Genomic DNA, 16,055 nt, shown 5'->3' with positions numbered 1-16,055 from the left:
GTTTTAATGGCCCTTTGGTTATCTTGTGCTGGTTAGACATTGGATTTCTGTTGTTTATGGTCGTGTCGGAGATAATTAATGTGACAAGGTTTCTTTTTGCCTTAAGGGACCAAGGGACGGGATGGTTGCTTTTCACACTAGACCAAATACAGCAATGGATGGCTAGCTCTAGACAGGTATTTTTTGCAAAGAAGTTCAATTGGATTATCTCTTCCCAACCAGCCCTACACCTCTCCCACAATCGAATTATGATCCTGCGTCCGAGTAGTATCGTCAGGGCACAGGCGACTGCTTTGCGCTCCTTCAGCGTTTGCAGCCGCGTCGCCGGTGCATCGCGATACTCCCCTACGATCTTGTCGGGTGCCACGCGCAGCACATCCGCCTCATTACCATGGCAGCAACCCCGGAGGTATCAGTCTGGTGCTGCTGCTGCAGTGTGAGTGATTACTATAGACCATATAACAACTCATGGTCCTGACAGTCGCACAGGCTGGAGCAAGCAAAGACAACGCCGGGCACACTGGCTCAGGAGACAATCATAGAGAACTTAGATCCAGTGGAGGCCGAACGGTTGTCTCGCATCCGAAATATCGGTATTGCAGTATGTATACGCTTAGACTCCATCGGTTCCAGCCCGCAGCTTCTGATTTCAATTTCTAGGCGCACATTGACTCTGGCAAAACGACTGCCACCGAGCGCGTCTTATTCTATACCGGCCGCATAAAGGCTATACATGAGGTTCGAGGGCGAGACTCGGTAGGCGCAAAGATGGACTCTATGGACCTGGAAAGAGAAAAGGGTATCACGATTCAGTCTGCGGCGACATTCTGTGACTGGGTGAAGAAAGACAAGGATGGCGTGGACCAGAAATACCACATCAACTTGATCGATACACCCGGCCACGTAGACTTTACGATCGAGGTCGAACGAGCATTAAGAGTCCTGGACGGTGCCGTCATGATTCTGTGTGCTGTATCCGGAGTCCAGAGTCAGACGATCACAGTGGACAGGCAAATGAAGCGATATAACGTCCCAAGGATAACATTCATCAACAAGATGGACAGAATGGGCGCAAACCCGTGGAAGCCAATCGAGCAGATTAATTACAAACTGAAGATTAATGCTGCGGCTGTACAGATACCGATTGGAAGCGAAGACGGCTTCATCGGAGTCGTGGACCTAATTCGGATGAAGGCAATCTATAGCGAGGGCGAGAAGGGTATAATCGTGAGAGAAACCGACGAGATCCCGGCTGATCTAGTCGAGCTTGCAAATGAGAAGCGTCAATTGCTTATCGAGAAGCTTGCGGATGCTGACGACGAAATCGCAGAGCTCTTCCTGAATGAGGAAGAGCCCACGGAAGACCAGATCAAGGCGGCCATTCGTAGGGCTACTATTAGCCTCAAATTCTCGCCAGTCTTCATGGGAAGCGCGCTGGCTGACAAAGCGGTGCAGCCGATGCTGGACGGAGTCGTCGACTACTTGCCCAATCCCTCGGAAGTCGAGAATCTTGCTCTAGACCGCAGAAGAAAGGAAACGTCGGTCAAGCTCGTATCGTACAACTCGCTACCGTTCGTTGGTTTGGCTTTCAAGCTGGAAGAGAGCAACTTTGGTCAATTAACATACATTCGAGTGTACCAGGGTACGCTTAGAAGAGGGATGACTGTGTTCAATGCAAGGTCAGATAAGAAGGTCAAGATTCCTAGAATAGTGCGTATGCACTCGAATGAGATGGAAGATGTACAGGAAATTGGAGCCGGAGAGATTTGCGCTGTGTTTGGCGTGGAATGCGCATCAGGAGATACTTTCACGGATGGTAAGCTTGAATATACAATGGTAAGTCAACGTCAGGTTTGTTGTCTATCAAGCTTATGTTGTTCAGACGTCCATGTTCGTACCGGAAGCGGTCATCTCTCTGTCCATTGCGCCCAAGACGTCGGCATCTTATAACAACTTCCAAAAAGCCATGTCCCGATTCCAGCGTGAAGATCCCACATTCCGTGTCACTCTAGACCCCGAGTCTCAGGAGACCATCATTTCTGGTATGGGCGAGCTGCACTTGGAAATTTATATTGAACGTATGAAACGTGAATACAAAGTCGACGTAGTCACTGGACAACCCCGCGTTGCCTACCGCGAGACCATTGAAGGCAGCACTGACTTCGATCACCTACTCAAGAAACAGACGGGTGGTCCAGGTGACTTTGCTCGTGTTATGGGCCACTTGGAACCAACCGGTGACATTACGACGAACAAGTTCAAGCATACAGTCACCGGCGGAACCGTGCCCGAGAAATACCTCACGTCCTGCGAGAAGGGCTTCTACGCGATATGTGAGAAGGGCCCACTGATCGGGCACAAGGTCCTGGGCGCCAGCATGCACATCACCGACGGCGTAACCCACATGACAGACTCGTCCGACTACTCCTTCTACCAAGCAACGCAGCAAGCCTTCCGCAAGGCGGTCAAGGAGTGCTCGCCCCAGATCCTCGAGCCCGTCATGAAGACCACCATCACCGCGCCCAACGAGTTCCAGGGTAACATCCTGACCCTGCTCAACAAGCGCAACGGCACCATCAGCGACACGGAGATTGGCACGGATGATTTTGTGCTGCAGGCCGATTGCAGTCTGAATAGCATGTTTGGCTTCAGCTCGCAGCTGCGTGCCGCGACGCAGGGCAAGGGCGAGTTTAGCATGGAGTTTAGCCATTATGCGCCTGCGCCGGTGCAGCTGCAGAGGGAGTTGATTGCGAAGTATCAGAAGGAGCAGGCGGATCGGCATAAGTGAGGTGTGTGTGTGGATGTATATTTGAAAAGAAGAGATGAGATTGGTGACGCCGTCGCATGCGGTTGAGCCGGTGGGTATCTAGAGATGTGCTCTGCTGTATTGTATGTCTGTATGATATGTGAAGGTTTGTCAAGACTGCATTTAGAGGGAAAGGGGGTTTGGGGCCAAAAGGGGGGTTCATTGCGGTCGTCATGATATGCCGCCCCGGGTCTTCACATAGACGGATGGTCTCATCACTACTACACTACTACTACTGTATTATAATGTACAAATCCTGCGGAAAACGCCCCTGACTCCGACTGCTCCTCTATCTCTGAGTGACTGAGTCCTCTATGGAATCTACCCTCTATCCACCTGCCTCTCTCTCTCTCTCTCTCTCTCCCTCTCTCTCTCTCTCCCTCTCTCTCTCTCTCTGTCCCTCTCCCTCCCTCTTTCATATTCAAGCTCACGCCGCCTCCTCAAACGCCCGCCGCACAGCAAGCGCAACCTGCGCCCCCGCAACAATCCGATTATGTCCGCCCCACCGCGTAATCTCCAACTCAACCCGTCTGCGCGCCGTCACCTTCGCCATCCCATCATCCCCCACCCGCACCCCTTCCCCATCCACGCACCTCCGATACGCCCACGCGCCCCGCCTCACCGCATCCCCAACCTCCGACCGCCGCTCATGAATCTCCCGAAGCACACTCTGCTCTCCACTACCAACCCCATCCCGCATCACCGCAGATACACCCTCGAACAGCGCCTCGCCCTGTGCAAACGGGATATCCGCGTCGTTGCGCGCGTGCAAGATGTGCAGGTTTAGCGGGACGTTGAGGGCGCGTGCGGTGGCGAAGGCTGCTTGCCAGCGGGGGAGCGTGGGCCAGGGGTCGATGATGCGGGCGGTCATGTAGGCGAGGAGTTTCGGGTAGCCTTTTAGGGGCCCGAGGACGGGGATGAGGCCTGCGATGCGGTATTTGAGGAGGAGGGCGGGGAGGGAGGGGAAGGGGGCGACGAGGATTGTGGATGCGAATGATATGGGGGTTGGTGGTGGTGATGTGGTGGTGTTTGAGAGGGAGGCGGGGAGGAGTGGGGAGTGGGGGTCGAGGTAGAAGAGGGATGTAGCGGATGCGACGGCGGTGCCGAGGGATTGGCCGAGGATGAGGGTGCGGGCGGGCGGGTGGTTGAGGGTGTGGAGGACGAAGGAGGTGAGGGTGAGGGCGTCGGTGATGAGGCCTTGCTCGGAGGGGGAGCCGGAGCTGAGGCCGAAGCCGCGGTAGTCGCAGGTGAGGAGGTGGGCGGCGGGCAGGGCGGTGATGGAGGCGTAGGTTTGGGTGCGGTGGCCCTGCGCGAGGTGGCCGGCGTTGCCGTGGAAGTTGATGACGATGCGGGAGGTTGGGTCGGCGCGGAGGAGGGCGTGGGCGGTGGTGGTGGTGAAGTCGGCGACCGGGCCGGCGGGTTGGGTGGTGATGGTGTCTTGGTGTTGGGCGTAGATGCTGAGGGGGAGGATGTGCCAGCAGTAGAGACGTTCGCCGTCCGGGGTGGGGAGGTAGAATGGGGTTACTTGGTTTTCTAGTTTGGAGGTTAGTGGTTGGTTGTTGATAAGTTTGTTGTTAGGGGGTCACTTGCTTGCGAAGCCGAACGTTTCGGGTTCTGAGATGTTATTCCACCATGTTCCTGTGTGGATCTTGTGGGCGTATAGTGCACTGAGAGATGTTAGTACATGCTCAGATTGAGTTTCCGGGGGTGATTTACTGTCTTTGTAATAGGGGTTGAGTTAGGAGGCCTAATATAATAGCATATATGCCTCCCAGTGCGGCAAAGGTCCAGTAGGCTTTGACTACTAGTCGTGAGACCATCGCTGTTCAGGAGGTCCGCAATGACGATTCTATTCGACGGGGTTAGGAATTATAGAAGAAAAGGACTATGCATAGACAAGATCGCACGAAGTCCGCCAGAATGATGTTTTGCTTAGTCATTGTAGACAGATGGATGTGAGTTTCAAGATATACACCATGCCTCGGCAATTCTCTTTCGACATGCTGGATAAGAGCAGGGAACAGGGCGAGATGAGAAGGATTACTTACAAGAGATGTGTACAGAATGCAAATGGGTTGATTGCTGAGCCCCGACTTTTTCATGTGAATGAGTGTTGTCGACTGTCGTCGATTGTCTTATATACCAATCTGCCAACGCGGCGTTACTTCGGCGCAATGAGGTGAGTACGACGCAAGTACACTGCCAATTCACAAGGCAACGCCATTCATTCAGACACCAGAGCAGGCTGCAGAATACGGGTATATTGCTTGGGGTTAAATTCCAACTCGTTCAGGGCATACATGAACCCTTTCCACGCGTGGCCATGAGCCCATAATCCTTCCCGCGCAAGCCACGAAACCTCCGCAACGTCACCCCCGAACTCCGCCGCATCGTCTGCCATCGCATCGTGTACTGCGATATCAGTCAGGTCTTGACTGCCTGTTCACAAGATGTCTGAGACACCCCGACAAACGCGCCGATCGGCTAGAAAAAGCAAGCCAGAGCTGTCTACGCCCATCAATGATGCGAGCTCCACCGATACACCCAATCCTCGAAAGCGTTCATTAGCAACACCAGGTACAAGGACTCCGGTAGAAGGAAAGAGCAAGTCTGCGAAGAAGTCTGGAAAGAGAGGCATCGGAAGGCCAAGAAATAGTATTGTAGTAGAACCTGAGGTCGTTCAGGATGATGGCGTTGTTGAAGAGGCTGTTGAGCTGCTACCTGCGAAGATTACGGATGGAGAGCCATTGCCTACGTTGAAAGAGCTACAGTCCTTCAAAGAAAATGGAGACTACTATCAGACCATTGCTCAGAGGTAAGCGCCTGAAATATGTCTAGGCGAATTCGAAAACTAAATGCTATATAGCGGAGTTTTGGCTGCCTCGATAAAGCGCTCGAGAGACTCATGGGTCAGCGGAGCACACTTCACCAAATATTTCACGAAAACGATACCTAAGAAGGTCAAGGACAGGACAGCTGAGGACAAGGAGCAGATGGCAAAAGACAAACAACTCCTCAAGAACATGGTACGAATTGGAGAATGCGAAATGACGATCGAACCACACGTCTTTCGAGTGGCTCTATATATGACCAAGGAGCCACCAGTAAGCAATACACATCGCCAGCAACAACAACAATGGGGCACTCCGAACAAACCAATCCACCAAACGTACCACAACACAGCTGCCAAGAACTATGCGCCGTATCAGGCCTCGCCGCCTGTATACAACAGCGGACAGGGACCTCCTACTTACCACCAAGCTCCTCAAGCTTCTACCCCAAAGTACACCCACCAGCCAAAGCAACCACCAAAAGCTCCGTTGGACTCGCAAATGAGCCAACAAAAGGCTCCGGGACCCTCGACACAGGGTAATCGTGCACCACCACCAGCAGCTCCAGGTGCGCCGGACCCGGTCATTCACGAGCTGGCCCGAAGAGCAGGGACGGACATGAAGCTCAAGGCTGTCATGAAGGTTGTTGCGGCTGGCAAAGCGACTCCGGCCCAGCTCGAATACTTCCAGGGTCACATCAGCGAGTTGACGGCAATGATTGAGGCGAGGAAGGCCGCTGCTGCTGCGGCTCCTGTTCCTGTTCCTATTCCTACTCCTGCTCCTGCTCCTGCTCCTGCTCCTGCTCCTGCTCCTGCTCCTGTGGCTCCTATGGCTCCTGTGGCTCCTGTTGCCGGTCAGACAGCATCAGCTGCACCTCCTCACACGCAATCACAAGCTTTTCACAATCAACAACAGACACCTACTCAAGCTTTACCGCAGCCTCAATCCCAACCACAGGCTGCACCAGCGCTATCGATACCGCAGCCTCAATCTCAACTACAAACTGCACCAAGCCCAGCGATAGCACAGCAGCAAGGTCAGCCGACGGGGTCTCAAACGACTTCCAATGTGCAAGCACAGGTAGCAAATCCAGGACCATCTGTTGCAGCTCCTGCGTCTGCGCTACCTTCTCCTGCTCCCATCATGAATAATGATGCTCGTAGCAACACAGCTGGCGCTCATCCGACACCAACACCACCAGTAGGCGCGCCGCCGATGGCACCTGCAGTTAGCGGTCAAAATTCATCACAAGCTATGCCGCAACATCCCACTGCAGCCGCTGCGCCGCCAATACAAAGCCATCCACAATACGGTCAAGCACCGCCAATGCCAACCCATCCACAATACAATCAAGCACCACCACTACACTCACCTTATGCTCCGCCTCCTCCACCTCCAAAACCGCCTCTTCGTAGGATCTACTTTGAATTCATAGAGGGGCCTGGTGATCGTCTTATATTTCCTGAGAACAGCATTCTAGAGTATTTTCCTGGTGGACAACAGGTGCGGTTTTCATTCCTGGTCATCAAGCCTCCTGAGGAGCCAAAGCCAGAGCCAAAGTTAGAGGCGAAGCCAGCTGAAGGGCAGGCATCGTCGAACACGCCAGATCAGACGTCTACAGCAATGGTGAAGACACCTGCAGAAGCCGAAAAGGACAGTAGTCCACGTTTCTACCAGCCAGTGACGGGGTACTTGTACTCGCACAATGCGAATAGTCTAGAGTGTCTTATGCGTGCAGTACGAGCGCCCTCGGAGGTGCAAAAGTACATGGAAGATGTATTTGATAGGATGGAGCGGGCCGAGGAGCGATTTCTCGCACTTAGATTGCCGATAGAAAGCGAGATTGGCAGAATTGGCGAAATCAAGGAAGTTGACAAGGAGAACGCCAGCCCCGCTCCAGAGGTACTGTCGGCATACAAGAAACGAAAGCTTGGAAAGACGTGAAAGGAGGTGGAGCACTAACGGAAAGAGAAGTCGTAATGGCGCATTGGGAACCATAGAATGATGCGAGATGAGAAATCAGGCGGGCACACCGCACGCCGTACGCGTGGTTGATCAGCGAAGGGAAAGAAGCTATTGGAAGCAATAATGAGCATCCGATTCCTGAATAATAGGCTTCCCGAGATGATGGGAAGAGGATGGATGTATAAAGGAGTTAGTGCCGGCGCCGAGCAAAAGAATCAATTTCGATGATCTTGATCCTGATCAGAGAGCAGAAAAGCGGGAGATCAGCAAGATCGACAAGGGGAAAGGAGAAAGATCACAGATTCACAAACAGAGTTGCCGGGCGGTGGGGAGCGGTTAGTGAGCGGCGGCGCGCGCCTGAGGCGTAATGAATGGGGTATATTAGCACATGTGGTTATATCCTTTCCAGACAGAGTCACATGCCAAGATTCCAAAGATGCGGATTTTGCATATGATGAGTTGTGGGAAACGTGTCAGATCTCTGGATATGAGATCCTCGATGGTGGGGCTTTTCACATCTCCGCTTATAGACATGATTCACTCTACCTTGATGCACAAGTTTGGGCAGCAGTAGTAGGCCTACGATTGCGGTGAATGCTCCTGACGAAGACACAGATGTGTACCTAGAGGCCAGCAACCAGACATATAACTCGGCAAAGGGGGAGCAGCTAATTAACCAGAAACCTAGATCCATCCCATAAGCGCTGTGCATCACTAGATCAACATGGCGACTGCAGGCGCAAAGCCAGGTGGTTCAGTTAATACATTAGTTCGCGTGCGAGCGTTTGCAGCAAACAGCGAAATGAATGCATCAACTACATAAATGCATTCTTAGGTACACCAGTCAAGCGGGGAGGACCGGGGTCGCCCAGCCGAGCGCGCGCCGTCGTGGATCCTTTAGAAAAACGCCCCCTTTATTCTCTCCCCTTGCCCCTTGCCCCGTGCCCTGACCTTGTTGTCCCCAGACCACCCTCCCCTCCCCCCAAGATCCCCACGGACAGGCTGGCTGGCAGTTTGCCGGACCCGCAGAAGTCCTGCGTGCAGCGCGATAGAAGGATTGGGGTACTTTTTGATCTGCAGTGTTAATCACTACTACGACTGTCACTGTTTACTACTAGTCCTCTACCAGGGTATACAGTGCTCAATGTAGAACGCGATATACTGTCGAGTTGGCGATCATCAAGGTCTGCCTTGAGGAACGGAGGAGCGGACTGTGGCTTTGGCTCGGGACTGAATGTATGCAGACAGCACTATTCCTCCGAGGTGCGCTGGTTTGGATACGGGGTTGCAAGTCGTGAGTTCCTTGTTTTCTGGCTGGGTTCGGTGGTGGTCTGGCTCGGGGCCTGGCTGGCGGGCGGAAAGTGTAAGATGCTGCTGCTGCTTACTCCTGTTGCCTGCTGCCCTGCTGGCACTGTGACTGCGACTGCGACTGCGACTGCGGCTGTTTGGGGGCTTTCAGACGAGGGATAGGACGGGATTGGAGGAGGGGTGAGAAGGGTTAGGATAGGAGGGGATATAGGGCAGTATCCTTGCTGGTTCGCGTCTCAGACTGGTGGTGGGTAGGGGTATGGTAGATGGGTAATATAGACGAGATAGACGAGAACGGCATGCAGATGCAGGAGTTTTGGATATGCTATGGCTACTAGCTGTGGCTTACAAGGACAGTCTGGATTGATGTATCGTAGCTGTAGTAAATATATCTCTCTGTGCTTGCAACTTGTCACTTGTGTCTGTCCCATGCCTGTTCCCTGTTGGGTGGTGCATGTGCATGTTGCAGGTGTTTGTGTGCCACTTACTGCATCCATGCCAAGAATGGCCGGACGCATTCCAGCCCTCGGAGAGAGGGCTGAACGATACGGCTGGAGTTATCGCACACAGCAGCAGAAGGGCCCAGGTAGTAGACATAGCTAGATATTAATTACTTCTCTTCCCCAGCTGTCCCGTTCTGTCACTCTCGGCCCCCTTTTGTGCCTCCTCTCCTTCGACGACTCTTTCCCCCCCTTCATCATTCCTGATCGTCCACTGTTCACGGATTGCGAGCTGGAGCCCACTAATATCAGGCACCACACCACACTACACTACACAGGACCTAGTACAGCGACCCGCCAGTCCGGCGATACTTGTCAGGCTTAGCTGCCGTCTTAATCACAGGCCTCACACGTTCCACGGATCTCTCCTGGGCCTGTCTGTCGCTTCATCTTTCTTGTTGAGAGTCAAGACGTCGAGTCGAGTCGACTGGACTCTTGATCATTGTTCTTCTGTTGCCTCTCATTCAAGACTCCCTCACTCCTCACAGCTCGCAACATAAGCTTGCTCCACGCCCCAGGTCCAACGTCAACCCCACCTGAACATGAACCACTGCCACGCCCTTTGCCCGCATCATCGTCATCAACAGCTCCGGTCCGTTCTATCGGTCTCCTATCAAACTGTAATCTCGTAGCATCTCTCTGCCGAGTGCCCATCTCGTCTGGTTTATTGATACCTCTGCCTTAGCTCTGCTTCCGTGCGCTCTGCAGAGCGCTAGTCCGGTCTAAGGGTCCCGCGGCCAGACTAAGACTCTGAACGTCCCGCAGTCTATGCCTCATTTATTGCAACTAAGATATCTAGTCTTGTTGCTCGCCTTCATTTCTCCCCGTCGGACTTTGGTTGTCCATGCCATCCATACCTGTCCCTAAATTATATCGACATCATTGTCCCCCCTCCTTTGGGAGAGCCCTCGTCCGGCGCCCAACCCACTTTTTTTTTCTCTCGCTGCTTAAGTAGTGTCCTGTCATTGACTACTTAGACATCTCGACAGGGTCCTCCTAGCATTGCACACTCTGGAAAATGGCCGCACGGGGTGCAAGGAGCCGCAAGGTGTTGGACAAGGAACTCGTGAAGAAGGAGAAGAAGGACACCCAGATCAGATCACCATTCGACGCTTGGACTCTCTCTTCCGAAGGCTCAAAACGAACGAATTCTGCTGCGGTCAAGCAATCGTCGACCAGCGGCGTAAAGAATTCTCGAGTATCTATCCAGAGTTCGAGACCTTCCAGTCCCAGTGGTTTCTCTGCGATATCACATGGTAGTCACAAGACGGACGGCACCAAAAAGTATGCCGCCAAGGGCAAGGAAACGGCAGCTCCGCGAGGTCGAGGTGGTGGTGTGCCCAACAAGGCGCCGCCGAGTAGCAACAGAGCACCATCAGTCGTCTCCAGAGAACTTCCACGACGACGAGGGGACTCTACCGGGGGAGATGGCAGATGGCCTGGCGCACAAATCTGGTATGGCAACAGCATCACGCCGCAGCCATACCGGGGACTTGACAATGTATGTACACCACGTGATCATGATTGTTCCTCATATCACAACCTGCCAGCCCCCATGCTCACCTTTTCTAGGACATGGATATGTGGATGGAGAACGGCGACTGCTACATCTTCTTCACTGAGGAGTCCATGGGCGACAACCCTAGGCCGTCATTACGTGTTCACACCCGCAGGCTGAAAAAGGCGCGATCCACGCTGCTGAACAATTTACTAAAGTACAGTGCGATCAACAAGGATGAGGATCAGATAACACCAGTCTCGCCAGGCGCTGGCTACAGTTCCGTAGCATCGCGACATACGACAATCTCCTCTACTCTGTCGGCAGGGACAGATTCGTTACAGTCGGATGACTTTTCACAGCGTAATCCGAATATGTGGACTCCACGGAGCTACTCACGATCACCAGTCAGGGGCGGCCTGCGCGACGGACTGCCGTCACTCAACGAGCCGGCGTACAGCCCCATCGGGAGTGATGGCGGATCGTCTACCGGGAGAAGCGTAAAGGAAATCGAAGTCACGCACGAGGTTTGGTTTCCAGCTCCGGCGTTTTTGAAGACCCCGCAAGCCAAAAGACGCCACCATCTCGCACAGCGCAACTTTATCGCCCTGCTGTACAACAAACCCTTGGTCGGGCATGACTTCTTTGAGATGCTTGTCGAGCTGGAGAGCGTCATCAAGACATTTTACGAGCTAGACAGGTCGCAGTCGCACAAGGGCGTACAGTACATTGTACACTATCTCACAGATCGTCATTTGGATGACGTGCGTAACAATTGGCGAATGGCTCTCGGGCTGCTTGCCTGGAGTGAGCAGGACAGTGTGCGGTGGCAGGCAGGCTACATGGAAGCCTTCGTTCACTGCGCGGGCATGCTCACACCAAGGATATGTGAATCTGCCGAGTTCAAGCGTCTCTCTACCGTTACGCGGTATAATCTGAACAACGCCTCTACGCTGCTCAAACTCCGCGTCGTCGAAGCCGAGGAGCGTCTTGCCGCGTTCGAGTTGCACGAGATATTCCCACCGCCGAAGACCAAGAACCCGGCTGGGACGACTCATCAACGCAGTTTCAATGCATTCCGAGACTTTCTCATCGACTTCTATAGCTCCACCTACGGATCATGGCCGCCCCCTCGCCAGAAGAACGGCCACTGGCTCACGCGCGACCTGGTGATCCAGATGCAGCAGGATTTCGGATCTGCGTACGACTTTCTCGTCGACCGTGACGTCTGTTGGGAGGAGCGCGAAGAGCGATCGTCACGCAAATGGCAGATGGTCACCACACGACCAGAGCCAGACTTTCTCGCCATCGAGACCGCTGAGCTGCCACTGACAGACATGCTACTCTCCTTTGACAACAAACACTCATACAAACACATTCCGCACCCATACCCTCTCCTACCAAAAGGCGCAGCAGCGAGCGCCGCATCCCAGCCCGAGAAGAAGAAGAACATCTTCAGCGCATTCAGAAAAGAAAAGCCCGCACCCCAGTCCACAAAAGACTGGAAAGAGAAGCTCCAAGCCGCCGTCATCTACTCGGACGCATCCAACATCCACCGCCTCGGCACCTCCTTCGCCTCAAACGACCTCATCGACGCCCTCGAGAAATACGAAAAGTCCGCCCAGCTCAAAGCCATCTCCCCACAAGACGCCCGTATCGGCCGCTGGATCCTCATCTACGGCGTCCTCCAGACCCTCTCCACCCTCTCCGTCGACGCCGAGGGCCTCCGCTTCTCCGACTCCGTAAGCTACCTCCTCTGCCCCAGCCTAAAGAAGTGCCCACCATGGGACTCGCTCTTCCCCCAAACCGTCTGGGAAGCAGACCAAACAAAAAGCTACTGCTGGCTCGCGCCCATGCGCTGGGAAGGCCTCATCCCGCCCACCCGCGCCCTCGAGTCCAAACTCCGCGGCCTCTCCCTCCCGCTCCCGCCCGTCGAGCTCGACGCAACAGGCAACGCGAAGCGCGACCGCAACAACCCGAACCCGTACTCCAACCACAACTCCCATCTCAACCTCCACCTCAACACCGGCATCCACTCCACGGCGTCCTCGGACTACCTCGAGGTCCGCAGCCCCGACCGCGAATACGAGCGCGAGCGCGAGCGCAGTATCGAGCGCCGTGGCATGGAGAAGAAGCTCCTCGACGAGCGCCGCATGATTGCGCGCTATAACGGTCGTACGTTGCCTCCTGTGCCTGATGTTCCTGTCAGGAGCCCGAAGCGGATTGATGATGATAGGCGGGAGCGCGAGCTGGAGGATAAGGAGAGGGATAAGGTGTTTAGAGGGGAGCAGGGGACGAGCTGGGTTGAGGAGGGCGCGATTCGGTTTGTTTGAAGAGCTTGCATGGGAATGAATGAAAGGAAAAGCCCAAAGGGGGGGCTGGATACACACACTCTCACACACACACACACACCGTCATCGTCATGGCACCTTTCTTTTCCTTGCCTTATTTTGTCTACCTGTCTGTCTCTCTGTCTGTCCGTCTGTTTGTACATGCCAGGCCCACGCCCGCATAGTCATTCCTTCGACTTTCTCTCTCTTTCTTTTCCTTTGTACGCGGGCGCAACACACAGCTGGGCGGTCTGGATATGTACATGGCTATATATACATGCATGTATTGATTGGTACATGGACAAGGAAGCCCATATGGACACGGGGCTATGTAAAGGGAAATGGGAATGGGCGAAGTGGAGGGAAATTTCCATGCCAAGACGGTCGATTTTAATGATATCCCAATCAAGTAAAGTTATATCGAATCTATACCGTCGCAGTGATAGTGGGGAAGTATGTCGTGTTGGGTGATTTGTGTGCTTGTGTAGTTTGGTGCGGATGGACATGGAACGAGAGGAAGGTAGGGGGGGAAGGTAAAAGCATGGCTCTCTTGATGATAATCTAGGATACTCGACGAACGAGCAGCATTCTGCTAGATTTTCTTCATATCTTTCTTTAGATTGGGTGGGTTTTCTTGGTGTCGGGAATGTTATCTCAGCATACATGCGGATATACACATGGCACGCCTACCGCGTATCTTTGAGAGTTATCAACCTCGTCAGCTCCTACCATCATACTATACGAAGTCCAACATACGATGCCACATCAGTGAAGTGATAAGAAGCCCCGTGTCTGTCATACGGACTAGTGCACTCATTGTAGCGTCTCCCTGCACACATATACACACATATATACACATATATACACACACATATACACACACACACATATATACATATATATATATATATATATATATATATATATATAACGATTCATCTACGAAGGATACGTATAAGAAGAATAAGTTAGTAGATGAATCAAGCTGCGATACTATAGCAGTTACGCATAGACCAAGGATTACACAGATAGATACTGATCCCTTGAGTAATGAGTGCTATCTTGCCTATTCTTTATGCACTAGTATATTGATCTAGACCTAGTCTGAGATGCGGACTCTTACTGCTTGCTGGCTGTATGATGGTGAGGTAGGTTGATGGACGGGTGGGTGGGTAGAAGGATAGATGGAAGGATAGATGGAAAGATAGATGGAAGGATGGATAGAAGGATGGATGGATGGATAGATGGAAGGATAGATGGAAGGGTAGATGGAAGGGTAGATGGAAGGATAGATGGAAGGATAAGGAGGCGGGTAGTTGAAGATTCAATTAGGTGGGTTGAGAAAATAGGAGAGTAGACGGGAGAAGAAAAGGACAGAGTAAATAGAGAGATATCGTGGATCCGTTCGGGCTCAGATTCGCCGTTACTCTTAGTACTTATCTAACGGCGATTTACACACTATGATAACAGCACAACGTAAGCTTTCTTTTATGTATGTCTATTGGATAATATAAGAATAAGAATTTTGTTAAGAAGCATCGTGTCTAGACAGCGTGTATTAATTCTGAAGATTAATACAAACACTTAGTCTCTTACTCTCTTTCCCTTCCTGCTATCTTCCTCATCAAGAATTATAATCTCCTATTACCGAGCTAGAATAGAACAAGAGTAAAGTCCTCTACCTAACAAGCAAGCTAAAACAGCGTAACAACAACAGGGAAGTACACAAAATCACAATGTCTGTGAGGCACGCTACTGTAAGCTAAAAAGCATGCCAAGAGTAACACCTACGAGGAGGGCTACTTCGAGCCTGCCAGACTGCTACTATTATTATTAATCCTCTCTCCTTCGTCGCATTATCAGCGGTCCGCATAATGGAGACTAAAAAAGAAAAACCGGAGAACGGAGAGCGGGAGACACGGGGAGACACGGGGAGTGGGGGATTTTAGGAAGGAGCTTCCAGGCCAGAGGATTCGAGGATTGCAAAAGAAGATGAAAGGAAAAGGAAAAAGAAATACAGCAATTACCCTTGGATGTCTGTCCACACTTAACACTGTCTGTAGGATTTCGTGTCGGTGCTTTGGAAAATATGGCTCCTCCGAAGCAGGGAGGCTTGGTGGGAAAAATTCGCGGCAGTAAGTTCGGCAGACGCGTCGGTTTGGTCTCGCCAACGCCTAGGATTACTAACTACTACGACTCTGGCTGTATGGATTTACACACGTCCAGTCAGCGCGCGTGCGTGTCATCCCCACAGCAAACCTCAACCACACTTTTTTGTATCTTGCTTTCCTCCGTTAAGCTCCGACCGGACTTGTATCGATCTAGACTCTGCGCCGGGGGCGGTTGTGAGGATGGTCTTGTTGTCTGTTCTGACTGTTCTATCTCGCTGTATCAAACTTTGTGGAAGTGCGGGGGGGATTCGCCGTTCTATCAGCCAGAAATCCAGCCAGCCAGCCAGCCAGTCCACGGGATGGATGCAGAAACTATATTTAATATACCACTGACATGTTTCGTGTGCTTTGGTGTCGAGGCGAGTGTCTGTGATCCATTGCCGTTCTTCTCCGGGGTCCCGCCAGGTCATCGCACACACACACACACATACGCACATACGCACACTCACACTCACACATACTTATCACAGCCCAAAACCTGGAACCTGTCGTGTGGGGGATGCCGGGAAGAGCGGGTAATATCCACAAAAGTCAAGTCGTCTTGATAGCCAGTGACTTGCATTCGATTTCTGGTGGGAATTCTGGGGCCTTATGGCGCTTCCCGCTGATGGGGCCTGTCTCCATGGAACGACGTCGTTTTAAATGC

At 52.6% G+C, this 16,055-nt stretch overlaps 6 protein-coding genes across 6 annotated transcripts; 3 read left to right on the top strand and 3 right to left on the bottom strand.

Annotated features, from left to right (window-relative positions):
- The first annotated feature begins 193 nt into the window (after positions 1-193).
- EJ05DRAFT_467701 (elongation factor G, mitochondrial) lies at positions 194-3,077 on the top strand. Its single transcript, XM_033742854.1, has 4 exons — positions 194-436; positions 490-601; positions 661-1,836; positions 1,883-3,077. The coding sequence occupies exons 1-4, from the start codon at positions 249-251 to the stop codon at positions 2,786-2,788; spliced, it is 2,382 nt and encodes a 793-aa protein (XP_033597946.1). The 5' UTR covers positions 194-248; the 3' UTR covers positions 2,789-3,077.
- A 156-nt stretch (positions 3,078-3,233) lies between these two features.
- EJ05DRAFT_532765 (alpha/beta-hydrolase) lies at positions 3,234-4,900 on the bottom strand (the record flags this gene model as incomplete). Its single annotated transcript, XM_033749093.1, has 4 exons — positions 4,855-4,900; positions 4,523-4,655; positions 4,397-4,473; positions 3,234-4,339 (listed from the first exon to the last, which is right to left on the bottom strand). The coding sequence occupies exons 2-4, from the start codon at positions 4,624-4,626 to the stop codon at positions 3,234-3,236; spliced, it is 1,287 nt and encodes a 428-aa protein (XP_033597945.1). The 5' UTR covers positions 4,627-4,655; positions 4,855-4,900.
- Positions 4,901-5,082: 182 nt separating this feature from the next.
- EJ05DRAFT_103186 (uncharacterized protein) lies at positions 5,083-7,799 on the top strand. Its single transcript, XM_033738954.1, has 2 exons — positions 5,083-5,621; positions 5,673-7,799. The coding sequence occupies exons 1-2, from the start codon at positions 5,257-5,259 to the stop codon at positions 7,579-7,581; spliced, it is 2,274 nt and encodes a 757-aa protein (XP_033597944.1). The 5' UTR covers positions 5,083-5,256; the 3' UTR covers positions 7,582-7,799.
- A 795-nt stretch (positions 7,800-8,594) lies between these two features.
- EJ05DRAFT_540217 (uncharacterized protein) lies at positions 8,595-9,507 on the bottom strand (the record flags this gene model as incomplete). The annotated part of the gene is made up of 3 exons (XM_033749584.1): positions 8,595-9,013; positions 9,260-9,350; positions 9,399-9,507. 3 exons carry the CDS (start codon positions 9,505-9,507, stop codon positions 8,782-8,784), a joined length of 432 nt encoding a protein of 143 aa, XP_033597943.1. The 3' UTR covers positions 8,595-8,781.
- Positions 9,508-10,246: 739 nt separating this feature from the next.
- On the top strand, positions 10,247-13,332 carry EJ05DRAFT_103165 (uncharacterized protein). Its single transcript, XM_033738953.1, has 2 exons — positions 10,247-10,911; positions 10,983-13,332. The coding sequence occupies exons 1-2, from the start codon at positions 10,429-10,431 to the stop codon at positions 13,239-13,241; spliced, it is 2,742 nt and encodes a 913-aa protein (XP_033597942.1). The 5' UTR covers positions 10,247-10,428; the 3' UTR covers positions 13,242-13,332.
- On the bottom strand, positions 13,333-14,117 carry EJ05DRAFT_103161 (uncharacterized protein). The gene has a single exon (XM_033738952.1). The coding sequence runs from the start codon at positions 13,901-13,903 to the stop codon at positions 13,424-13,426; it is 480 nt and encodes a 159-aa protein (XP_033597941.1). The 5' UTR covers positions 13,904-14,117; the 3' UTR covers positions 13,333-13,423.
- Positions 14,118-16,055: the final 1,938 nt, after the last annotated feature.

The sequence above is a fragment of the Pseudovirgaria hyperparasitica genome, assembly GCF_010093815.1.
Source record: "Pseudovirgaria hyperparasitica strain CBS 121739 unplaced genomic scaffold EJ05scaffold_13, whole genome shotgun sequence".
Classification (NCBI taxonomy): Eukaryota; Fungi; Ascomycota; class Dothideomycetes; order Acrospermales; family Acrospermaceae; genus Pseudovirgaria; species Pseudovirgaria hyperparasitica.
The sequence above is the reverse complement of the archived record's forward strand: the minus strand, read 5'-3'. Positions and strand labels throughout refer to the sequence as shown.

Coding starts and splice junctions, on each gene's coding strand:
- EJ05DRAFT_467701 (XM_033742854.1), top strand. CDS start 249: ATGATCCTGCGTCCGAGTAGTATCGTCAGGGCACAGGCGACTGCTTTG. Junction 437..489: donor TCTGGTGCTGCTGCTGCAGT/GTGAGTGATTAC, acceptor ACAGTCGCACAG/GCTGGAGCAAGCAAAGACAA. Junction 602..660: donor TCCGAAATATCGGTATTGCA/GTATGTATACGC, acceptor TTCAATTTCTAG/GCGCACATTGACTCTGGCAA.
- EJ05DRAFT_103186 (XM_033738954.1), top strand. CDS start 5,257: ATGTCTGAGACACCCCGACAAACGCGCCGATCGGCTAGAAAAAGCAAG. Junction 5,622..5,672: donor TATCAGACCATTGCTCAGAG/GTAAGCGCCTGA, acceptor AATGCTATATAG/CGGAGTTTTGGCTGCCTCGA.
- EJ05DRAFT_103165 (XM_033738953.1), top strand. CDS start 10,429: ATGGCCGCACGGGGTGCAAGGAGCCGCAAGGTGTTGGACAAGGAACTC. Junction 10,912..10,982: donor CATACCGGGGACTTGACAAT/GTATGTACACCA, acceptor CACCTTTTCTAG/GACATGGATATGTGGATGGA.
- EJ05DRAFT_103161 (XM_033738952.1), bottom strand. CDS start 13,903: ATGTATGCTGAGATAACATTCCCGACACCAAGAAAACCCACCCAATCT.